Source organism: Vombatus ursinus, unplaced genomic scaffold (genome assembly GCF_900497805.2).
Source record: "Vombatus ursinus unplaced genomic scaffold, bare-nosed wombat genome assembly UNPS02009835.1, whole genome shotgun sequence".
Lineage (NCBI taxonomy): Eukaryota > Metazoa > Chordata > Mammalia > Diprotodontia > Vombatidae > Vombatus > Vombatus ursinus.
Window position 1 is genome coordinate 17842352 of NW_020949613.1, and position 26995 is coordinate 17869346.

Genomic DNA, 26995 nt, shown 5'->3' on the forward strand with positions numbered 1-26995 from the left:
ACCTATCCCAAGGGCTAATGAAGACCAGAGGAAATTCTGACTTGAACTAGCCTATTTTAAGTCAAAAGACATATTCCTTAATTGTTTAACAACAACAAAAAGATACTGAATATGATAAAATAAAAGGTGTGATTAAAAATGATAAAAATAACTGGCCATAGAATTCAATTATACAATTTGTACAAAACAGAAAAAGCAAGAATACACTAAGTTTTTCCTCTATATGACATGAATTCAATCAACCAGTGATGTGCAAAGCAAATCTGGACCTGTAGAAGAGTTCCATCCTCATAACCAGTACAGATGGTTTAAAATGATTTTGTGAGACTGCATGCCGCATGAATGTATACTGTCACTGAGAATGTAAAAACAACTGTTTAAGAACATCTTGAGTATAGCAGTGGAATTAAAGAAATCATTTCTATAGTGAACAAATGCTACTCTGGATATGAAAGTTGCCATTTTTCTTATAGAAAGTATTTTAGGGAGTGATATAAAATGATTGTACATGAAATCAGTTTTCTATTTACAATCACATCTTCTAAGTAAAATCATACATTGTTTTCAGTTACCTAATAAAGATAAGCTTACCCATCACTCTAATGCCTCATCATATAGTATAAAAATGACTCTAGGTTCAAGAAATATGAAATCTGGAATTCAACCAATCCATCAATCAAAAGGAATTTATTGTCTTTACTGTCACTGTGTTAAGCACTAAGGATTGAAAGAAAAAAAAAGGTAAAAAATAGTCCCTGCCCTCGATGAACTCACATTCTAATGGGAGAGACACGTGCATAAATAGGAAATTACAAGACATATACAGAATAAATGGAAAAGGTAATTGCTGAGAGGAAAGGAGTGTAGGAAGCGGAATGGGGAACAGTTTGCTGTAGAAGATCTGATTAGAGCTAAGTTTTGAAAGAAGCTAGGGAAGCTAAGAGGTAGAAGTTAAGAGAAAGAGGGAGGGCTAACGTAGAGACACAGAGATGGGGAGATGGAGCATCATGTGCAAAGTGAAGTAAGTAGGCCAGAATAACCAGGCTGGAGAGCTCATGGAGAGAAGTAAAGTATAAAATGCCTGGAAAGATTAAAAAAAAAAAGGTTAAAGGTTGTGAAGAACTTTAAATGCCAAACAGAGAAATTTATATTTGATCCTGGAGATAATAAGGAGTCACTGGAATTTACTGAGTGACATGGGCAGACTCATGATATAGGAAAATCATTTTGGCAGCTGAGTAGAAGATGGACTATGGCAAGAGGAAACTTGAGACAGAGATCCCAACTAGAACATTATCGCAGCAGAACAGAATACAGATGATGAGAGACCAAACTTGAGTTGTGGTTGTATGAAGGAAGAGAAAGGGACCTAAATAAGGAATGTTGTACAGGTAGAAATGACAATACTTAGCAATGAACTAATTATGTGGGTGAGAGATGACACTGAGGTTGCAAATCTGGGTGATAAGAGCTAACAATAATAATAGTTACCATTTATATAGAGCATTAAAGTTTACAAAGCACTTTACATTTCATTCATTCATTCATTCAATTCTCATAACAATCCTGGAAGGTAGGTGCTATTATTATCCCCATTTTACAGATGAAAAAACTGAAGCAGACTGAGATTAAATGACTTGCCCAAGGTCATACAGCTAGTAAATGTCCACGGCAGGATTGGAACTAAGGTCTTCTAGGTTCCAAATTCTATGCTCTAGACTCAGACAGAGGTATCCCTACAGTAATAGGGAAGTTAGGAAGGGGAGTGGAGGGAAGATAATGAATTCTGTTTTAGAAATATTGCATTTCTGATATCTATAGAAAATCCAGTTTAAGATGTCTAAAACGCAGTTTGTGATATGGGACTGTAGCTCGAGAGACAGACCAAGGCTGGATATATAGATTTGAGAATCATCTGCATAGAGATCACTACTGAACCTAGGAGAGTTGATGAGATTACCAAGTGAGAAAGTATATACAGAAGCAGAGTTTCTTAAACTCTCATGTGACAGACCCTTTGGCAGACTGGTGAAGTCTGTGGGCACCTTCTAAAAAAAAAAAAGTATTTATTTATTTTTAAATTTTTTATTTTTAGGCATTTGGGGTTAAGTGACTTGCTCAGGGTCACACAGCCAGTAGGTGTGAAGTGTTTGGTCTGAGGCCGAATTTGAACTCAGAACCCCCTGTCTTCAGGGCCGGTGCTTTATTCACTGCGCCACCTAGCTGCCCTCCAAAAAAAGTATTTAAATGTATAAAATACATAGGATTAGAATACCAATTATAGTGCAAAAACAAAAGAACAAAAAAAAAGTTTGTGGACCTCAGGTTAAGAACTCATGGTATAGAGGGAAAGTCAACAAATCCATAAGCATTTAGTAAGTGCTTACTACGCATAAAGCACTGTAAAAAACACTGAAGATACAAAGAAAGGCAAAAACTATTTCTGCCATCAGGGAGATCACAATCTAATGGGCGAAAAGAGAGGAGGGCCCCAAAACAGAGTTTTAGGGAACACCTATGGTTAATAGGCATGACATGAATAAAGAACCAGTAGGGGAGACTCAAAGATCTAAAAGCTTTTAGTAGTAACCCAGAGGTAAATTGTATGTCAGCCAATGGAGTATGAGCTCGTGTCTCTCTCACTTTTCTATTAAGGACTGTTTCACTTTTCTATTAGTATTCTAAGAATAGCATGGCATGTAATAAATGCTTAATAAATGCTTGCTGACTGTCACCCAACTGAAGTTAAGCTAGAGAAGACCTGCACAATTTGGCAGTAGGTAGGGGCCAAATTAAAATAGGCTAAACTTCTTCAGGTCACAGATAAGTTTTTAGCAGCTCACTTTCCAAGTAAAGGTATAATTAATGATTAACTATTTTGCAAATAAATCATATTTTTTTTAAAAAAAGGGAAATTTCAATTAATATCAATTAATTATACTTACTACTTAAGATTTTTATTCATCAAGAAATCACATTAATGTTAAAAATTACTTTGCTAAGGGGTACAAGTTTTAATACATTTTTCATGTTTTCTTACTGTTTATATTTAGTAACAACTGAAAACACAGCAAAAAGATACGACTCTCACTCCTCTGGTTGGTTAGCACGGATCACATGACAAACAGGAGAGAGTAAGCAGTGACAACCCACCTGCCAAGTTACACGATGGGCACAAGAGTGACTAGTGGAAGATGGGTTAGCAGGGCACGGACAAAGCACTCATTACATCTTTACTTTCTTTTACATCCTCTACATTTTTTGTGGGTCACATCCTTTGGTGGGCCGCAAGTGACCCGAAAGCCACATGTTGTGCAGGCCTGAGCTAGAGAGACATAATCAAGCTGAATTTAGGGTCTTTTAGTTTTAGGCTACAGAAAGTCTTAAAGGCCATGTACTAAGTCATAGATGCCACAGTGAACAAAGTACCCACAGTGATGAAATAACAGTTTTGAAAACTGACGTAAAATTTTTGCTTCTTTCAAAGATCCATAAACAGAGTGGGTACTCTCTCAGCCAAAACTTGATGAAATCCTTCATACATCTTATTTTATTCTTGCACAGGTTTTTTTTCTGAAAATTTTTATAACCTTCAGAGCCTCATTCCTGTTCTTTCAGTATTAGTTCTATTTTAACAAAACTATTTTATAGCTATCAGAGTGGAGGGAGGGGAATGTGTGAATTTAACCTAAAGGGCTTGCATAAGTGATATTGTTAAAATGTTTGGAACAATATAAAGTTCAGGTCAATAAGTTTGTAAATTCTTAGACCAGGTTTGTGTAAAATAAGAAAGGCAATGAAAGGAACTAATCTATCTTAAGCCAAAAAATATTAGATAAGAAAATAAACCTTTCACATGCAGACCTTGGGGGTGGGGGAAGTGGAATATGAAGATCAGTTTGCAATCACACCAATCAATTCATTTGCAGGAATTAGCCTAAATAATTTTTAGTTTGTTTAGGAAAATGACAATTCAAACTTACTTTACAATAAATTATATTAAAGATATGAAATGTTTATAGGAGATTTAGAAATCTTAAGTTAACAAAAATTCTCAGATGTGCATTACAAAATTCTCATAACACAGGTGAAGTTAAAGACAATTCTTTTGAAGAAGTATGAAACACTAATCAGGAAATGTGGAACAAGTCAAATTAGATGAATATCACCTTTTAGTGGTCTCATTCTCTTGGCACAGAACAGAACACCATCCTTAGAAAAAGGAATGAAAGGAAAAGAGCTTATTAGACTATAAACTCTTTCTGAGTCTAGTAAAGTGGTTTTATGAATTTTGTGTTATCCACAGAGCACAGCATATTGTTCTGCACATGGTAGAGAACATTTGTTGAATTTGTGAAAATTTTCCCATTTGATAATCATGCCCCTTTTTCGTTCTTATTCTAAAGGAAATTTCCTCATCTTTGGCATGTACCCACTAAGATCATATGTGTGTGTATATGCATATATGTATGTATGTATATATGTATTATAGAACCAGAAAGCCTTCTAGATATCATTTAATGCAGGAGTCTTACTTTGGGGGCAGTAAGGGGTGATAAATGAAGATTTCCTTAAAATGCTGAGATTAACATGCCAGGAAGTAAATATCAAGGGAAAAAAGTATTTGCAATGAAGTCCCTGTCTAAAATGAGATAGGATGAACCATTTGTTCATTGGATTTACATTCCTTATAGGAACCCTAATAAAACACAAAAAAGAAAATTGAATGGGACATCCAGTTGAATCTGCCAAGTAAGGCTTTGAGATCCATTATAGGGCATAATAAAACCTAAACCTAAAATACTTTCATGAACTTCAGGAAAGAAAGTCCACAACTTTCTAAAAACTACTCTATATGTCTCCAACAACTTTTAATAAGATTAAAATGATGTGGCTTTAGGATATCCCTTGGTAATATTGTTGTGTAAAATTTCTAAGTACACATATTTATTATTAACATTGAAATTCCCAAGAATAAAATATTGAACCAATTTTGGGACTAAATGCTTCTATTCACTTACTTTTCTTGTATATAAAAAAAGAAAATATTGATTATAATATATTACAAGATGTATGCTAGAGGATTGTGATTAGACTTGAATAACAGACTATAAATCTCTAGACTCCATTTTATGTCTTCACCACTAAGCACTTTTTTGGGGGAAGAACTAAATAAGATATTTATTATCGCTAAGGAACTTGACATTCCATTAGCAGTAAAGTATGTTTCACAATTGACCTTAATGGCATTTTTCCATTTGGGGGCAGCAAAGTCAAGGGCCTTCAATTCTGCTGTCTCCACCATGTATCAATGACTAACATAATTTAGGATCATTAGTTTCAGGAGACTACACAAAGTCCAGAACTTAGCAAATACAAGGTCCAATACTATCCATGAAATTTATCTGTTTGAATTTTCACATACAACACAGTAGATTCCAAATGTTTTACAAAGTACACCAAAACTAGTAATTTCCCAATACCGCTAGATCAAGAGACTCATACAAATCTGTGACCTCAATCATTTGTAGGTTCCCTTCAATGACGCAAGTACCTATCTGCCTATCTTGCATGACTCCAGTCCATTTCTTCATTTGCAAGGGCACCCAGGCAACCTGAATCCCTTGCTTTCTTCTAACATTCCAAAGATAACAATGGAATACTCAGGCTGTCTGGCTGCTATTCCTCACTCTCAATATGGGATTAGCTCATTTTTCTTCTTGATCATATTTTCCTTGAAGACAGACTATATTATGGCTCTTCTTCATATTTGTTTATCTGTCATTATTTGTTATATGAACAATCTGCTCACACTCACAATGTGCTTCTTCACTGCTCTCCAAGTGATACATTTATACCAATATGCTACTTGCATTGTTGTACAGATGTCAGAACATTATAGGCTCTGAAGAATTATAAATGAATACCACTAGTCCAAAGTATCTTTGGATCATGATATATCAAATGCTAGTTTTATACGCTGTCAAAAAAGCATATGCCACCAAATTTTATATAGGAAGTCTTTTAAAAGACAATTTTAAAAAATTGCTTAATTTAACTATGCTAATAAAGAGCTAAAAGCAATTTTCTTCTCCAGGCAATTCTAATATTCTATATAGAATGAATTAGTTCGTTGTGTTTAATGGTACTAAGGTAATAGTTTATACACCTATGTATGCATATATATGTACTTACATGTATATATCTATATATATGCACATATAAAGATTACATACAGACACAAAATGTCATTATCAGCAACTTTTGATTTCACTCAGCTAAGGCTATAACATTAAGTAAAAAATGTAACAAAGTAATATATCATACTTTAACAATGTAAGTTTGCAAATGTGAACTTTCCAGATAAATGAACCTCCCCATCCCCGGGAAGTGACTAAACTTATTATATCCCAGCTTGTTTGGGCACACAGAACTTAATTTTTTTTTTTTTTTAGTATACATCAAACATATCGTCATGAACAACAATTATTAACAATTAAACAACATGGTGTTTAAAAAAAAAAACAATGTCTTCAGGGATATAAATGGATATAGGTCAACTCACTACTAATTAAATTATTTCAGATACCTTAGACGGTTTATCCCCCTCTTCCTTTCCCTAATGCCAGCATTTTCTTTCTGTTACTCACAGTGTAGTTGACTAGCATTGTTTTAATTTTTTTCATTCATTTCATTACTTTGCACATTGTGCTTAATGAATGGTTGCTAAACTGAATTCCTTTACTCCATGAGTTTCATGGGTTTTTGGACTGTACCTGTAATTTCTTTGGGCTAGTGATATTCCTAGCCAGAAAACTTGCTGTCTGATGAAAACTGGCACTTATAGTGAAACTTACACTTCTAGAGTTTCGTATATTTATATGTAAAACACTGTGGGGTACACAAAGATAAATATAAGATGATCCTTGATTCAAGGAATTTACAGTACAGCAGGGAAAATGCAGTATTCAAAATAATATACATTAATTTAATCTGTTATTGACAAAAAAAACCCAATTACGTCAGAATTATGGTTTTATGTACATGATATGAAAACATAATCTCTTCCTTATCAGTGTGAATGACCAATTAACAAGTATTTCTTAAGCACCGACTACGGGCCAGAGACTGATAGGAACTAAAGATATAAAAACAAAAATAAAGTAATTCTTTTTCTTAATAAACTTAAATTTTATTGGGGAGACACCATGTGTATATGTAGGCATAAGCAAAATAAATAAAAGTTTTGTTTCAGGGAGGTGACACTGGAAGCTGAGGTAAGGGTGGTATCAAGAAAGGCTTAATGTAGAATGAATGGAGCCTTAAAGGAAAAAAAGCCTTGAAAAGATTCTAAGAAGTTGGACTGAGGAGGGAATATATTCCAAATATGGGGAACAGCCTAAGCAAAGGCACAGATTTAAGATACAGAGGATCATGTATAACAGTAAAAAGGTCACTGTGCCTGGACCGTAGAGTACAAAAAGGAAAATAATATGTAATAAGGTTAGAGAAGTAGGTTGGCGGCAAGTTACAAAGGGCTTTAAATACAAAAAAAAAAAAAAGTTTTAATTTTATCCTAAAGGTAACAGAAAACCCCTGGAGTTTGCTGAATAGAGGAATGACATGGTCAGCCTGATGCTTTAGGAAACTCACTGACAGCTGTTTGGAGAATGGATTGGAGTGGGGTAAGACTTGAAGCATCAATCATTCTATGTGGGATACTGCCAACTTTTCTAAGAAAAATTGCTCTGGTAATGAAAGATTAACTACAGGGTCTTTTAAATTTTTCTGTTAAGCTAAAGACAGAAAGCAGAGAATAAATTCTACCTAAAAATCTACAAAGAAACCAAAATGGCCTATGGGCTTCTAATGCCCAAGATGAAAATAGTTTTCAGGAGTCATATGAAAGCAGAGAGAAATCTGATTCAGCTAATGTGATATAAGAAAACTGGTGTTTTGGTGAGAAGATCTGGGTTCCAGTCACAGCTCTGTGATTACATCATTTAACTAATTAATGACTCATTTTTCTAATCTGTAAAATGAAAATAACAGCTATGCTGACATTCCGTGTTGCCAAGGAGATCGCATAACATAATGTAGATGTCAGCATTTTATAAGCCCTACATACTTTCCTTTACCTTTGTCAACAGTTTTTTTTTTTGTTTTGCTCCAAACAAACTTGAGATTGCATTGGTGTGGTGAACTCCAGGTGAGCAAATACAGATCAGCAAATGCTCTGCAATTTGGAATCTTAATGAGTTACCTGAGGGACACTAAGAGATTAAGTGACTTGCCCAGGTCACATAGTCAATAAATAAGGTCTTCCTTACTCTAAGGATAGATATTTATACATTGCTCCATTCTCAAATCCGTTATACTGAATATAACTTAACCTTTTGATAAATCAGGGACATTACTGAAAACATTAATTACTGTACTGTCCTTTAATACTCAAGGACAACTACAGTACACAGGGCTAGTTTTTTCACCACTAAATTACTATGCTTTCATAATTTGTCTTCTCTCTCTGCTTTAACAGTTACAACTGTTGCCTCATTTTATGCTGTAAAACAAAGAACTTAAGGGTAGGTCCATACCACTCCTTTGAAGCAGAATGCAATGATTTAATGATGGCTATTTTGCTCACTATTCAGAGAGCTTCCATATTTACTTATGGGTCTGCAGCTATGTACAGCTAATGTGACCCATGAAGATATAGCATTCTGGTTCTCTGGATAAGTGTTCTAGTGTTACTATATATATGTTTGCTAAAATAAGGGCTAGAGACTAAGTACTAAGGGAATTAGTCATATGAGCACAACCTAAAATTTTAAAAATTTGGATTACTGAATCATTATGAAGATCCTAAAATACCAGATTTTGAACAACCTTGTTATCAAATCATACAAAGCATGTCACTCCAGCTTAATGACATGTGTTTAATAAAGATTACTGAATTAAACATATTACATTCTATAAACCATAAAAGAATATAAAAACATAAGATGATTATTATAAATGAGAATAATCTTTCAGTTGTCCATGTTTTATTGATCTTCAAGGAAATTAAGTCTCAAAACAGAACAGCCAACTGATTAAGACCACTGAGTTAGGAACATTATGCCCTATTATATTTTTTGGGGGGGGGGGAGTCAGATTCAATTTAAATCACTTTGACTTAAAATATCATTTCTAGGAACACTACTTGACAAAAATCAGAGGCCAGTCTGGAGTGTTCCACAGGTTTCCATATATAATTTTACTGTCACAAAAAACCCAAATAAAGATGTCAAGTCAACAAATATTTATTAAGCATTAAACATGCGCACAGTGCTAAGCATTGAGATTACAAAGAAATAAAAAAACAATTACTTCCCTCATGAAATTTACAACCTAATGAGGGAGACAACATGCAAAATAAAACTATGTACAAAAAAGATATACACAGGATAAATGGAGATATTCAACAGAGGTCAGACACTTAGCAGTAACAGAGACTGGGAAACGCTTCTTGTAAAGGGATTTTAGCTGAGCCTCAAAGTAAGAAATGGAAGCCAGAAGGCAGAAATAAAGAGTTAAAAAATTTCAACTATGGGGCACTGCCAGTGAAAATGCAGAGTTAGGAGAAGGGAGAGTCCTGTGAGAGGAACACAAGTAGGAAGGGAATTACTGCCCTTAAAAGAGTAAGAAATTGAATCACAAAGTTGCAACACGCCCACCAAAAAGTTAGTTATAGTGTCAAGATGAAAACCTAGGACTTCTGACTTACAGTACCATGATTTTTTTTCATCCATGACTTAGTGCCTCCATCTATAAACCAAATTATTCTGTGAAATATAAATTAATCATCCACATATATACCAAATGGTAAATTCTTATGGTTGGAATAAAACTGACCTATCTAAACACTTGAAGAAACAAGAGAAAGAATGATAGCTTTGTTTAAAGTCTTTAATAACATATCAGTATGTTTGAATAATTAAAAATAACAAAATTATTCTGCTAGTCTGTTATTTTACAAAAAAATTCAAATCTTTTTTTGCTGAGACAAAGCTATATTGGAAGAATATCATAAGCTTTTCTTTGTATGGACTAGTCTCCTTTTTAAACAAGAGACAAGAATAAAATTTAGGTGCTATAAATCTTTTTTTTTTTTAAGTTCCAGAAAAAAAATTTTTTAAAAGCAATTAGCTCTCTCTTGTAACATGAAGTAGAGAAATGTTTAATCTTGAAATTTTCTCCAGTAACATGACCAAGAAGTACTACATAGTCTACATATATATGAGCTGAATTCAAATTTACCTATTAGAAAAAGCCTTAAGAGACAAAAGATATGTACATACAAGAGTTATATTCCCAAAGAGCATTCAGGGTGATAGCAACATAGACTATATTACAGGATATAATAGCTTAAAGCGTAGAAAATGATTGTGCCTTCACGAGTCAAGATAAAAAGTGTGACTTCTACTTTAGGTGGTTGCTTCCTTTATGAATTGACATTTCTAGAAGTTAAACACAACAGAAGGCAGCATCAAAAACAGATCAAAATAAAACAATTACACAAAGAGTAAAAGAGGACAGGGTGAGGGCAACAAAAGCAGAAACAGAAATGGGTTGGAGTAAGACTCAAATTTCGTACCCCAGAAGTTCTACCTCTCAAAGAGGACAGAGAGAATAAAGAAGGAAAATATAACAGTATAATTCACAGTGATATAGTGACCATACTGGTCTGGATTGCAAAAACATTTTATTATAAAAGCCATTGCAGATCTTTTCCATTTTTCTTTAGTTAGTTGTTCCGTTTTTATTTGTAAATGCCCTAAGGATGACTCAATTTAGCTGGTTTCTTCTAGCTCTAAATCTGTAATCCTATAATCATTCATGAGATGACAGTCATAAAATATGAAAAAAAAAGCTAAAATTATAATGATCAAAACTCTTTGCTCAAGTTTAGTTTAAAGATTTTCTTTTTCCTTAATAGCATGAATATTTAGTATTCTTCAATGTCTAATGTCTGCAGGGTGACATGAAAACACAAATTTCATGAAACTGTACAAATACATAAATGACTTTAACAGAATAATAGAAGAGGTTTTGGGAGCTAGGAAACAAATCAGTGACACTTACTGTGTATGTGATAGCTGCCAGCATTCCAATCAAGGTCAGAGTACTGATGGAGAATGACAAGGCAGCTAAACCATCTGTAATTAGAAAAAAAAAATTACTGGTGAAAATTCACACAAAGTATAAATATTTACTTATGATTCATTAATAATATTTTTACATAATTTACAAAGGATTAAATAAATGATATGTAAGCTATTTGGCAGTCTTTTACCAACTTACCAAGAAAATACAAAGATAAATATTTGATCAGAAAACCTAATACTTACAAATTCTTTTATTTTTGGTTTTTTGTTTTTTGTTTTTTGGTGAGGCAATTGTGGTTTAGTGATTTGCCCAGAGTCACACAGCTAGTGAGTGTTACGTGTCTGAGGCCACATTTGAACTCAGGTCCTCCTGAATCCAGGGCCAGCGCTCTATCCACTGTGCCACCTAGCTGTCCCCTTTTTTTGTGTGTGTGTCTTTTTTTTTTTTTGGCAAAAATCTTAATTTTTTAAGAATTTTTAATCTACCTTTTACAGACTGGAAATCCCTGGTAGAAAGGAATTTGTCTTCATCTTTATATCACACTCCTCACACCCCACCTTGATCTAGCTCCAAAATATCTTCCATATGGCTGGTACTAAATAAAATATTGAATTCAAACAAATTAACATCTTGCCTGATGTTCATGGAATTGAAAAGGGAGGTGAGAAGATAAGACATGCAAGGAAAGTATTCCCCTACTTTCCACATCCTACACCAGAGTTCCTCTTAATGACAAAAATATAAACACAGGTGCTAAATCAAAAGGCAAAACAGATAATTTTGATATCACTTCTCCCATTTCCTCCATAAACATTTCTGTATTTTGAGTACTGTTATTTTGCAAAATATTTCAAATATGTATCAAAAGTAAGATTTAGTACTCTGGAAAGATAGCAGACTTGAAGTCTGAAGATCTGAGTTAAAATCCTGACTCTGCCTCTTACCTTAGGTTAAGTCATTTAACGTTCTTGGGCCTGAGTTTCCCCATCTATAAAATAAGATAGCTGGACTAGATGACCTCTAAGGTTGCTTCCAGCTCCAAATCTATGATCCTATGATAATATGAGGGGACTGGGCATTACTTTTGTTTTTGAAAGTTTTTTTTTTTAATATATACTCCAACTGTAAAAGGACAAAATTATTTTCTGAGGAATACACCTCATTATTATGAAGAAAATAGAGAAATAAAGAAAGATTACCTGGTAGAGAGCTTTATTTCAGAAATAACTTCAAGAATATATTCTTTCTAAGACTCAAGGAATATTTATTTTTTAAACCCTGCATAATTACATAAATGTAACTGATATAATAAACTAGGCTATCTGCAAATAATTATATTTGGAGGATTTGAAGAATTATGCACTTAAACCTTTTGCTTTAAGGAGAAGCATCATGGCATAGTGGAGAGAGAGGCAACTTCAAAGTCAGAAAGACTTGAGTTGAGTCTTAACTCTGACACTTATCTTGTGAACCTGGGTAAATCACTTAACCTTTCAAAACCCCAAGAAATTCAGACTGAAGAATAGGTTATGCTTTGGTGAAGATAGTTCCACAGATGTTCCCTAATTGAATGAAACCACAAGTCCAGGCAAAACACAAACAAACACAAGAACCTTTCAAGGGATAGAGACTGGACCTGTGATTTCACTGCTATAGGGAACTCTCAGCTAAGGAAACTTCCTATCAGCATAAAATCTATAATTTCTCTGCAATTTGCAGTCTTAAGTTGCCTAGGGTGCTAAGTGGTTAAATGATTTGCCTAAGGGGTCACAAAGCCTGCATGCATCAGGTGTGGAACTTGAACCCAAACCTTTTTTTTTTTTATTGAATTTTATTTAAGACTCAAACACCAGAACACAAATACAGAATAGAGAAAAAATCATAAATTTAAATATTGGAACTTAATTACGAAGTAAGAAAAGAAAAAAAAAGCATGTCATGTGCATAGCAGAACACAAGAGAGGATTCAAAATATGTAACGATAAATTTTCATTTCAAGAAAGCCTATATAACAAATACTACATGTTGTGTCAAGAGCTGTCCATCTTCTCTTTGCTTCCTTGTAAGTTTTCTTTTGTTCTTTGCTGGGCACTTTTTTAACTTCCTTCTTTTTTTCCTTTGCCCCCTTACCACTTCCTCCCCCCCTTTCCTCTCCACTACCCGCCACCTCAAGGCTACAATTGAGCATGGATATATTTATGTATAGGTATTGATGTATACATACATGTATACATATACATACATACATATATAAACATACATTTTCCCTAAGAGATTATACTCCTGTTGGTATTTATGTTTGTGTATCTTTTTTTCCTATCTCTCCTAACTCCCCTACTTTACTTCTACCTACTACCATACCTTCCTATTACTTAACCTACCCCCACTCCAGCAATCCTTCCCTTATTCTCCCATCCTCCTAAATCTAAACCCCTTTCTATAGCCCCTTTTTAACCTATTCCTTTACCCTCCCCTCTAAAAATTCCTCCTCTATCCTCTCCCCACTCCCTATCCCCTTAGAGTTTTATTTCTTTTAAATTTAGAAGACTTTTATACTCTTCTAAACATATATGTATTTTCACCTCTTAAATCCATTCCCAACAAAAGTAGGTTTCCAGAACTAACAGCCCCCTCCCCCATCTAATTCCTCTGTATTGGTTCTTCCTCTTGCACCTCATTTGTAAAAGATAATTACTCTTTAAGCTGTTCTTGAATGGTTTTACTTTTTGAAGTCATAGCATACTCAGGTCTACTGCAATCTTTTTTTTCTTTTTTTTTTGCAAGGCAATAGGAGTTAAGTGACTTGCCCAGGGTCACACAGCTAGTGAGTATCATGTGTCTGAGGCCAGCTTTGAACTCAGGTCCTCCTGACTCCAGGGCCAGTGCTCTATCACTGCACCATCTAGCTGCCCCTACCGCAATCTTTCTTATAAGTTACCTAATTACTAGTAACAATCTTAGACATAGATTTTACATCTTCCATATATAAAAGGTAAACATTCTGTCCTTATTTAGTCCCTTGTAATTGGTCATTGGTATTATTTCTCTTGGCTCTTGTATGTCAAATATTCTATTGAGTTTAGGGTTTTTTGTTTTTTTAAATGCCTGTAAGTCTGACAATTGATCAAACATCCAATTTTTTTCATTCAGAATTATGCTTAGCTTTTCTGAGTATGATATTTTTGGCCAGAAACCCAGTTCTTCTGCTCTTCGATACATAGTGCTCCAAGACCTGCAATCTTTTAGTATCACCACTATTAGGTCTTGTATGATTCTAATTGTAGTACTGCCATAGGCAAATTGTTTTTTTCTTGTTGCCTGTAATATTTTGTCTTTGAGCTGGGGGTTTCAGAATTTGACTATGATGTTCCTGTGAGTTTTCATGGTAGGATCTCTTTCAGGTGGTGATCAGTAGAATCTTTTTATGTCTGTTCAACAAAAGGAGTGATATTTGAACGATTACAACTATTCAAAGATAAAATAGACTGCCTCATGAGAATGTAAGATTCCTGTCATGAGAACATTCAATTAAAGGCTACATTACTATGTTGAGAAATATCATCTTTGCTTTTGATGAATTCATTTCCATTTTTAAAATTTTATGATTCCACTGGTAATTTTATAACAGACACTTATTAATAACTAGTTATCAATTTTAAGTAAAACAAAATATGTCATTAATATTACAGAGGATTGTAGCTGTAGGGTGGTACATTCAATCACTACCTTATTAGAACTTATTAGACTTTAGTAGGAACCTGTCTTATTTCAACATTACATAACTCCCAGAATTTAGCACAGTACGCTGTATACACCAGGCACTTAAATGCCTGATGAACAAACCAATTAATTCTAGTACTTAATATTAATTTACTTCAATGCATTTTAATACAGTACTAAGGATTCAGTACCATAACAGGGCTTATATTACACAAATCATCCCCTTCCCAATTCAATTACTACCCTAATAAATGACAAAGATCTCAAGGCTTCACAAATATTATAGTAAAGCGCTACTTTAAAGCAGCAGTGTCAAACTCAAAAAGAAAAGGGGACTACTAAACTGTTTATGGGGCAGCTAGGTAGTACAGTGCATAAGTACCAGGCCTGAAGTCAGGAAGACTCATCTTCCTGAGTTCAAATCTTGCCTCAGACACTTACTAGCTGTGTGACCCTGGGCAAGTCACTTAACCCCGTTTGCTCAGTTTTCTGTCTGCAAAATAAGCTGAAGAAGGAAATGGCAAACTACTCCAGTACCTTTGCCCAAAAACAAAACAAAACAAACAAACAAACCAAAAAAAAATGGGATCACTAAGACTCAGACACAACTGAAATGACTGAACAAAAACTAAACATGAGGATCTTTGGGGAACCCAGATTGACTAAGAAAATCACCTTAATATTATCTATGTTTTATTGAAATTTTACTTATTTTGTTAAATATTTTGCTAACTACATTTTAATCTAGTTTGAGCCACACTTAGGAGGGTTATGGGCCACCTGTTTGATACCTCTGCTTTAAGGTATGGATGGATTATAACAGAGGGCTGCTAAAGTTCCTTCCAATTTTGAAGTTTTGATTCTTTGAAGTGTATCTCTCTCTCTCTTACACACACACACACACACACACACACACACACACACGCACACGCACACAAAATAGTGTCAGTCTGTCTGAAGAGATCTTTTTGTTTCCAAAAAACAATTCAATTTCTCTGGTCCTCAATTCTTCTGGCAAATTTTAAAGACTGAAATACAAAGCCAAAATAATCAAACCGTATCACAATATATAGGAAAGAAGATTAAATTAATGATCTAGTGCAGTTACTAGCAATATTGTAAAACAATGATTCCCTTATAACCTGAGACAGATTGAAAATGGCTCTTATTGATATAAATTTTAATCAATTAACTACATATATTAGGAATGAGATCTTTACTACAGAATCTTAATGTAAAGATGTTTTCCCCTAATTTCATGGTTCTCTTTCTAATTTTAGTTTTGTATGCTCAAAAATTTTAATTTTATATAATCACAACTGTCCATTTTCCCTCCCGTAAACCTGTCTCTCTATTGTCTGGTTCATGAACTCCTCTCCTAGCCATAGATTTGACAGGCAATTTCATCCATATTTCTCTAATTTGTTTATGGTATTACACTTTATGTCTAAATCATGTCCCCATAGTGTCTGTTTGGTATGCAATGTGGGATGTTGGTCTAAGCTAGTCTCTGCCAGACTGCTGTCCAGTTTTTAAAACAGATTTTGTTAAATAGTGAGTTCTTGCTCAAACAGCTCATCTTTGAATTTATCAAACATTATCCTACTATGTTCATTTGCTTCTATATAATGTGCATTTAATCTGTACCACTGATAAACTTCTCTATTCCTTACCCAATACCAAACTGTTTTGATTACTATGGCTTTGTAGTATAGTTTGAAATACGTACTACCAAGTTATCTTCCTTTCCCATTTTTTCATTAATTCCTTTATAATTTTTGACCATTAATTCCTCCAGATGAATTTTGCTTTTTCCTAGCTCTATAAAGTAAACCTTTGGTAGTTTCAATACTATGAACAAGTAAATTATTTTGGAGCAATGTCCTTTTTATTATATTGGCTCAGCCTACCTATGAAAACTTGAAATTTCTTCAATTATCTAGAATTGTCTTTATTTCTATAAAATATATAATTGGAGTCATACAGTTCCTGTGTATGTCTGAGCAGGTAGACTTACAAGTATTTTATACTATCTGTAATTATTTTATATAGAATTTCTCTATCTCTTCATGCTAATATAATGAAATGCTGATAATTTATGTTGTATTTTATGTTCTACAATTTCACTGAAGTTGTTAAATTATTTAAATTAGTTTTTAGTTGACTCTCTAGAGTTGTCATGTCTTGTTTCTTCTTTGCCTATGCTTATTCCTTTAATATTTTATTACTGTCTTTTTGTTGCACCTCACATTTCTAGCAGTATAATGAATGGCAACAGTAATAGTGGACATCCTTGCTTTACCCCTGATCTTACTGGAAAGGCCTCTATCTTATCCCCATTATAGATAATTCTAGCTTTTGACTTTACATGGATACTAATTATCATTTTTAGGAAAGCTCCATTAACTCCTATGCTTTCCAGGTGTTTTTATACTAGGAACAGATGTTGTATCTCATTAAAAGTTTTTTCTGAATCTATTTACATAATTATATGATTTTTATTATTGATATGGTATCTAATTTTCCTAATATTGAACCAGTCTAGAATCTTTGTGATATGCTATTGTAGACTCCTCGATAAAATTTTATTTAAAATTTCTCCATCAATCAACATTCATTAGGAATATTATTCTATACATTTGTTTCTCTGTTTTGATTCTACAAAGTTTAGGTATCAAAAATCAATTGTTCTTATAATTAATTGGTCTTTAAATGTTCAGTAGAATTTAATTGTAAATCCACATGATCCTGGGGTATTTTCCTTTGAGAATTTAATTATGATGAGAAGATAAAAATTGTTACTATATCATTTTCTTACTGATCATATTTGTAATTAATTGATTTTGTCCTGGGACAGCTTTTGTCACATAACTGCTTGAGTCCTGATTCTTTGTCTTTTTCAGAATTCAGTTGGCTAGTAATGGGTTAATTTTAGAATCCAGTTTTCCTGCTAATCAATGATCCATTCTTGCCTCAAAGAATTTTGCTAACCTTGGTGAATGTATGTGAAAGTGATATTTCTACTCCACCAAGTTATCCTTTAAACATGTCTGATTTGCTGTCCAAAAGTCTAGGCCACCTAGGGTCAAACAATGAGTACTTCTTAGTCTCATGAAAGAAGAAGGGGGGTTTTGTAGCTAGCCCCCATTACCAAACTTCCAGCCAATCATGTTGTTCCCTGCACTTCAGATCTATAACCAATCATGTTGCCTTTAATCCCATGATATCGTCTACCTTGTTTTATACTCCCTAAAACCTATAAAAGGGGAACTATCCTTTTGCTTGGGGTCTTTGGCATTAAAAGAGGCAAGTCACTGACCCATTTAGTGATAAAGAGCATGCCCCTGCTAATAAATTTTATCTTGCTTGTAGACGTGCCTGAGGTTACCCTTCTGTTAAATTCCAATTTCTACAATGGCTTGTTAAATTTCTTTTTTTGAAGATGGAGTCATCGAAGTACTTTATTTCTTGTTCAGTTAATCCGAGCAATTTATATGTTTGTAAATACTCACCCATTTCATTTAGATTGTCAGTTTTATTGGCATGTACTTGGTCAAAATAGATACTAACAATTTCTTTTATTTCTTAGTTAGTTGTGAATTCAACTTCATTTTTGATAAAGGTAATATGGTTTCCTTTCTTTTTAAAAATCAAGTTAGCTAAGGGCTTATCTATTTTTTTAATTCTGAAATTTAATTTATTAATCCAATGGTTTTTGCTTTCAATATAGTTGACTCCAGGAATTTCAAATAGGTTTGCTAGTTTATTTAGCTGAACATCTAATTTGTTGATGGGCTCTTTCTCTTATTGATGATTAAGTGTTTAGAGACATAATTTTTTCCCCTAATAACCGCTTTGGCTGCATCCCAAAAATGCTGGTATGTTGTCTTGTCATTATCTTTAATGAAATTGACTATTTCTATGATTTGTTCTTTGATTCATCCATCCATATCTCTCCAGATAAATTTCTCTATACACACACATATGTGCACATATATATGTTGTCATATATTATATATGTATATTGATTTAATCAGACAAAATTCATCTTCTCAGTCTCCTACTCTAACCTCCTCCTTCCCCATCCCTGTCTCAAGAAAACAAGAAAATTGAAACCCACTACAAATATGGAAAGTTGATCAAAACAACTTTTCACATTGACAATGTAAAAAGAAAAGTTTCATTCTATATTAAATCCTTTATGTCTCTATCAGGAGGGAAAGTGAATGTTTCATATTCCACTGGAATCATTGTTGGTCATTACATTTGTAAGAATTAAGCATAGTAGTTTTCCATTACATTTATATACCATAATCTATTCATTGATTCCCCAATCTTAGGTACCCCATCAAATTACCATTCTTTGATACCTCAAAAAGAGCTATATTTATGTACATCCTTAGAGTTTACTTAGGACTAATCCCTCCCTTCATTTACCTTCCATATAATCCCCATTCCTCTTTTCCCCTTTCCCTCCCATTTCCCTACTTAATAAAACATATTTCTGTACCTGTGTTTATATAATATATTCTTCCTTCTTTTAAGTAGTTTAGATCAGTGAGTTTCAAATGTCAGCTGTTGCCCCACCTTCACCCCTTCCTTCTTGTCTTTATTAATGTCTATTTGCACACTGATTATGACAGGTTATTTTCCTTAACTTTCCTTTCTCTTCCCCTCCCTTCTTTCCATTCTTAAGATCATCAAAACATGAGAACCACTTCCAGGCATTGCCCAACTGTACTCCCTTGATGACTCTTCATGATGATAGGCATCAGAGAGGACACATGTACTATCTCCCAATATGTGAATGTAATCAGTTTATTTACTCCTTTTTCATTATTCATTTGTTTACCTTTTTAACTTTCTCATCCCTCTTGTATTTTAATTTTAGAGTTTCTAAATAGCCAATCAATATTAATCTTTACAACGTCGAACTTTACTTTCATCATGAGATACATCTGCAGCTGAGTTTTCTTTCAGCTTTGGCCCATACACTTCATTAGACCTAGAACTACTTGTAGCTGTCCTCCATTCTTCCCCAGTAGCATACTGGACACTTTCTGACGTGAAGAGCTCATCTTCCAATGTCATCTCTTTTATTATCATTTTAGCAGTCTATGGGGTTTTCTTGGCAAAGATACTGGAGTGGTTTGCCATTTCCTTCTCCAGTGGATCACCCTTTGTCAGAACTCTCCACTAAGACCTGTCTGTCTTAGGTAACCCTGCATGGCATAGCTCATGATTTCATTGAGCTACACAAGCCCCTCCACAATGACAAGGCAGCGATCAGGAAGGGGACTAGAGTGTCAATATTGAATTACAGACCAGTGTTGTATAGGAACCTGCAATGTAAAATCCAACCAAGGTAACCAAGGTAAGCAAGATGTGGTCAAAGAAGAGATGGAAAGATTAAACATCAACATCTTGGGTGTCAGTGAACTTAAATGGATGGGAATGGGATTAATTCAGGTGATCACTCTTCTGTGGGAATAGAATAAATGGAATAGCCCTCAGTCAATAAAAAGGTAAGAAAAGCAGTAATGACTGTCAAAAATGACAGAATGATGATATCTGTTAAAATCCAAGGCAAATCATTCAACATCACAGTAATAAAATCAATGCTCCAACCACTCATGTTGAAGAGGCCAAAGTTTATCAGTTCTATGAAGACATACATCTTTTAGAAATAACACCCAAAAAAAGACATCATACTCATCAATAGGGAATTGGAATGCTAAGGTAGGAAATCAAAAGATAACTGGAGTAACAGTCAAGTTTAATCTTGGAATATAAAATTATACAGGGCAGAAACTAATAGAGTTACAGCAAACATTCTTTTTCAGCAACCCAAAAGGCAACTCTACACATGGATCTCACCAGATGGTCAACATAGAAATCTGACTGATTATATACTTTGCAGTCAAAAGTGAAAAACCTCCATACAGTCCCAAATAAGATCTAGAGGTGACTGTGGCTCAGATCATGAGCTTCTTATTAGAAAATTCAGATTTAAATTGAAGAAAGTAGGGAAAACCATCAAACCATATAGGTATGACTTAAATAACATCCCTTATGAATATGAAGTAGAAGTGTTGAATAGATTTAAGGGATTAAATCTGGTACCTGAAAAACCTCGAATGGCAGTTCACAGTATTGTACAGGAGGCAACAACAAAAAATATTTCATAAAAAAAGATGGGCTAGAAAACAAAATGGTTGTCTCAAGACTTTCCAAATAGCTGAGGAAATTAGAAAAGCAACAGATAAAAGAAAAAGGGAAAAATAAACCCCACTGAATGCAAAATTCCAGAAAACAGCCAGGAGAGATAAGATTTTCTTAAATGAACAATGCAAAGAAATAGAAAACAATATAATGGAAAAGAAAGATATCTTCAAGAAAATCAGACATATGAAGGCACATATGTTTCATGCAAATAAAGGCACAATAAAAGACAAAAAATAGTAGGGACTCAAAAGAAGCAGAAGAGATTAAGAAGAGGTGGCAAGAATATACAAAAGAACTATACAAGGAAGACTTTAACATCACCAATAATGATAATGGTATGGTTAGTGATTTAGAGCCAGACATCCTGGAGAATGAAGTTAAGTGGGCCTTAAGAAGCATTGCTAACAATAAGGCTAGAAGTGAAGGAATTCCAGCTGGGCTATTTAAAATTCTAAAAGATGACACAGTTAAAGTGCTGCACTCAATATGCTAGCAAATTTGGAAAACTCAACACTTGATTGGCCACTTGATTGGAAAAGATTAGTTTACGTCTCAATCCTAAAGAAGGGCGATGCCAGAGGATGTTCAAATTACTGAACAGTTGCACTCATTTCACATGCCAGCAAGTTCAGGCTTAAGATTCTAGGCTTCAACAATGTGAACTGAGAATTACCAGAAGAAGAGGTTGGTTTTTAAAGAGGCAGAGAACTTGAGACCAAATTGCCAACATCGCTGGATTGTGGAAAAAGCAAGGGAGTACTAGAAAAACATCTATTTCTGCTTCACTGACTACACTAAAGCCTTTGACTATGTGGATCACAACAAAATGGGGCAAGTCAGATCATCTTACTTGTCTCCTGAGGAACCTGTATATGGCCCAACAAGCAACAGTTAGAACCAAACGTGAAACAGCGGATTGCTTTAAGACTGGGAAAGGAGTATGACAAAGCTGTATGTTGTTACCTTATTTATTTAACCTATGTGCATAATAGACTATGTGAAGAGCCAGGCTGGATGAATTAAAAGCCAGAATTAAGATTGCCAAGATAAATATCAACAACCTCAGACAGATGATACTACTCTGATGACAGAGTGTGAAGAGGAATTAAGAAACTTCTTGATGAGAGTGAAAGAGGAGAGTGTAAAATCTGGCCTGAAGCTTAATAAAACAAAAAACAAAAAACAAAAAACCACAACCTAAGAGCTTCACAACTAGTCCCATCACTTCCTGGCAAATAGAGAGAGAAGAAATGGAAGTACTGTCAAATTTTATATTTTTCTGGCTACAGATCACTGTAGACAGTAGCTGCAGGCATGAAATTAAAAGACCCTTGTTCCTTGGAAGGAAAGCTATGGCAAATCTGGACAGCATACTAAAAAACAGAGACATCTCCTTGTCAACAAAGGTCAGTATAGTCAAAACAATGGTTTTTCCAGTAGCAATGTATTGTGGCTGTGAGAGCTGAACTATACAGAAAGCTGTGCACCACAGAATTGACGCTTCTGAATTGTGGTGCTGGAGAAGACTTTTGAGAGTCACTTGGACAGCAAGGAAATCAAATCAAACAAAACTTAAAGAAATTAATATAGACTATTCACCAGAAGATCAAATACCAAAGCTGAAGCTTAAATACTTTGGCCACATGATGAGAAGATAGAATTCATTAGAAAAGACTCTGATGCTGAAAAAGAGTGAAGGCAAAAGGAAAAGGGGACAGCAGAGGATGAGATGAATAGATAGTATCATGGAAACAACACATATGAACTTGGACAGACATCAAAAAATAGTGGAGTATAGGAGGAACTCGTGTGCTATGGTCTACGCAGTCATGGAGAGTCAGACACAACTAAACAACAATATAGCTATGGCCTTTTCATCAGGAATGCTTAGAAGTCTTCAGTTTCACTGAAGGTTATAAAATTATATGCAGTTTTGCTTTAAAAGTTATCCCTGACTATAAGCCTATATGTTTTAGCTTCTGGAATATTGCATTCCAACTTCTCTGCTTCTAACTGTGGCTCCTTGGTACTTGAATTCTTTCTTTTTGACTGTCTACAGTATTTTTTTCTTTGGCCTGGAAGCACTGGATTTTGGCTATGACGTTCCTGGGAGTTTTCATTTTTAGGTTTCTTTTAGGTGGTTACTAGTGGATTCTTTCCAATTTCATTTTGCTCTCTGGTTCTAAGGGATCTGGATAGTGTTCTTTTAAAATTTCTTTAAATAAGATGTGGAGGTTCTTTTTTGGCCGTGGCATTCAGGTAGTCCAAGCGTTGTTAAGTACTTTCTTCTCCACTGGCTTTTCAGGTCAGTTCTTTTTGCTATGAAATAGTTTACATTTTCTTCTATTTTTTTCAACCTTTGACTTTATTATTTCTTCATGTCTCACAGAGTCCTTGGATTACATTTGGTTTACTCTAATGGGGAGATCTGTTGCTTGGGCAAGGTTTTATACCTTTTGTGACAAGCCATTAATTCCCTCTCCAATACTTTCTTCCTTAGCTTTCATTTCTTTTCCATCCTCCCCTCCACCAAGTACTCCCATTCCATTTATTAAAACATTTTAAAGTTCTTCTTCTTTTAAATTCTTGCTTCATCTCTTCTAAGCATTCTAGTTGAGCTTGTTTCCAAGCTTTATTTTTCTGATATTTTGCTTAAAGATGTTTTGGAGTCATTCTCTTCCGCATTTGTGTCTTAATCATCCTTGCCACCATAATAATTTACTGCATTGGGGTTCTTTTCTTGTTAGCTCATTCTTCTTAGCTAACTTCTTGACTTTTTTTTCCCTTGTTAAAAAAATCATTAATTTTTAGTTTCAACATTCACTTTCATAAAATTTTGAGTTCTAAATTTTCTCCCCCTCCTCCCCTTCCTCCCTCCCTACGACATCATGTAATCTGATACATATTCATTCATATTAAACATATTTTCACATTAGTCATGTTGTAAAGAAGAATTAGAACTAATGGGAAGAATCATGAGAAAGAATCAAAGAAAAAAAAAGAGAGAGAAAATAGTATGCTTCAATCTGCATTCAGACCCCAGATTTTTCTGGATGTGGATAGCATTTTCCATCATAAGTCTTTTGTTGTTTTTTTTTTTATTCACCCTGTGCCCTCTATCCACATATATACATATATATATATATATATATATACACACACACACATATAATTTTTTTCCCTTCAACTACCCTAATACTGACAAAGGTCTCATGAGTTACAAATATCTTCTTTCCATGCAGGAATGTAAACAGCTCGACCTTAATAAGTTCTTTATTTCTCTTTCCTGTTTACCTCTTCATGTTTCTCTTGAGTCATGTATTTGAAAGTCAAATTTTCTGTTCAGCTCTGGTCTTTTCATCAAGAATGCTTAAAAGTCCTCTATTTCATGGAGCATTCATTTTTTTTCCCCTGAAGGATTATACTCAGTTTTGCTGGGTAGGTGATTCTTGGTTGTAATCCTATCTCCTCTGCCCTCTGGAATATCATATTCCAAGCCCTGTGGTCCCTTAAGGTAGAAGTTGCTAAATCCTGTGTTATCCTGATTATGTTTCCACAATACTTGAATTGTTTCTCTCTGGCTGCTCAGTTAGTCTATACTAGACCTATGACTTGGAACTAAGTAGTGGGTAACAAAGCTGCCAGTTCAGACTTGTCCCTGTGCAGTATCCCAGTATGGGTTTGGAACCTCCTCTTGTCCTGGTACACAGTCTCTCCCTGGGTAATAGAGCTGGCAGGTGACATGCTCCTTGCCAATCCTGTCCCCAATCTGCAGTCTTCCCTATCTCTCTATGTAGACCTGAGCTGGAGATATGACTCACTGTGACTTTTTCTGGATTTTCTCATCAGGATTCTTTGTGGTGCACTTTCTAGAAGTTTGGATGAGTTTTGTGAAGGGGAGCTTGCTGCACTGCTTCCTACCAATTGGTCATCTTGGCCCCATCTCGATGTACCTATTCTTTAAGATTAATTTATTTTGTTTCTAACTGATGCAATAGCTTTGCTTCAAAGACCCTTTACTGAAAATTATTTTTATGCCACTGTGCTCAGTAAGGGAAGGGAATACAAATTTATATAGTATTTATTATGTGCCAGATACGGCATTATGTGCTTTTTACAAATATTAACTAATTTAATCCTAACATCCCTGGAGGGCAGGTGCTACTATTGCCCCCATTTTATAATGATAAAACTGAGGCAAATAGAAGTTAAGTGATTTGCCCAAGGTCACATAGCTAGTAAGCATCTGAGTCTAGATTTGCACTCAGGTCTTCCTGACTACAGGCCCATCACTCTACTTATTATGATACCAGTTGCTTCCTGGGAAAATGAAAATGCATTTAAAAGATGCATTTAATATTTCTGATTTTAAGCATTTGTGAGGTTTTTATGCCCTAATAGATGGGTAATCATTACAAGACAATTTCTATGAAGTTGCCATACACAGCCGAGAAATAGGTATACTCCTTCTATTCCTATTGAATAGTCACCAGAGTTCTATCATATCTACCATTTCTAATACTCTATTCAGATCATTTGTTTCTTTTTTTTTCTTTTCTTTTCTTGTTGTGGTTGTTGACTTAGATTTATTTAGGTCTGAGAGAGGTAAATTGAGATCCTCCAATTATTATACTTTTACTATTTCTTCCTGTAACTCATTTAACTTTTCCTTAATCAATTTAAATGCTGTGCCATTTGGTACACGTTCAGCATTGATATTAATTCACTCTCTAAAGTACATTTCAACAAAATGTCATTCTTTATCTCTTTTAAATAGGTCTATTTTTGCTGCTGCTGACCGTGACCTCTGCTTTTATTTAACTTCAGCTGAAATATTACAGATTTTGCTCTGGCTCCTTGTTTTAGCCTTACATGTATCTTTCTGTTTCAAACATACTTCTATTGAACAACATATTGTTAGATTCTAGTTTCTAATCTATTCTGATATCCTCTTCCATTTTATGAGTGAGTTCATCTCATTCATGATTATGATTGCTAATGTATTTCCCTCTATCCTGTTTTCCTAAGTTTCCTTTCTCGTTTCCCACCTGCTCTTTAAGAATTTGTTTTTCTTCTGACTTATCCTTCCCTCTTATTCCTCCCTTTCCCTTAACTCCTTTCTCTTGCATAAAAACATGTAGGTAGATTTCCCCCCTCCTTTGAATAGTTCAGATGAGTATTATTCAAGTGTTATCCACTCCCCTCCCCCCACCCCCACTCACTCCTTATTTTATAGACTTCTACTTATGCGTTCTAAATTTACATCAGATAGTCTTCTCCACTGTTTCTCTCCTTGTCCTCTCAAAGTGTATTCTTCTTTCCTTCTCTTTCTTCTTTTAAGATCATCAAAACATAAAAGAATCATTCCCAGATGTTCTACCTAATTATACGGCCTCTGATAACAACAGAATTCTGAAGAGATATAATTTCTTTATTTGAGAATGTAAACAGCTTAACCTTGCTTAGTCCCTTATGATTCCTCACTCATATTTACCTTTTCTTGCTTCTCTTGATTCCTATGTTTATCTGTTAATTTCTCTACTCAGCCCTGGTCATTTAACTAGGAATATTTGGAAGTCCTCTATTTCATTAATGATCCATTTTATTTTGCACTGCTGAATTATACTCAATTCTGCTTTGTAAGTTATTTTTATGGTAAGTCTAGGTCTTTTGTTTTTTAGAATATCATATTCTAAGCTTTCTTCTCTTTTGTCTAGTGGCTGCTAAATCACCTGTAATCCTGACTTTGGTTCCTCATTACCTGAATTATTTCTTGCTGACTGCTTGCAGTATTTTTTCCTTGACCTAGAACTCTGGATTTTGGCTATAATATTCCAAAAAGCATTAATTTTGGGTTTATTTCAGGAGGCACGCTTGGTGGATTCTTTCAATTTCTACT

The 26995-nt window shown here is 34.4% G+C and overlaps 1 protein-coding gene across 1 annotated transcript in view; it reads right to left on the bottom strand.

Moving 5' to 3' along the window:
• The window catches only part of LMBRD1 (LMBR1 domain containing 1), a 188310-nt gene that overhangs the window by 103407 nt on the left and 57908 nt on the right, over positions 1-26995 (bottom strand). The window contains exon 7 of the mRNA XM_027852980.1: positions 11128-11201. Within this exon, the coding sequence (XP_027708781.1) occupies positions 11128-11201 (74 nt within the window). The remainder of the gene's footprint in view (positions 1-11127; positions 11202-26995) is intronic.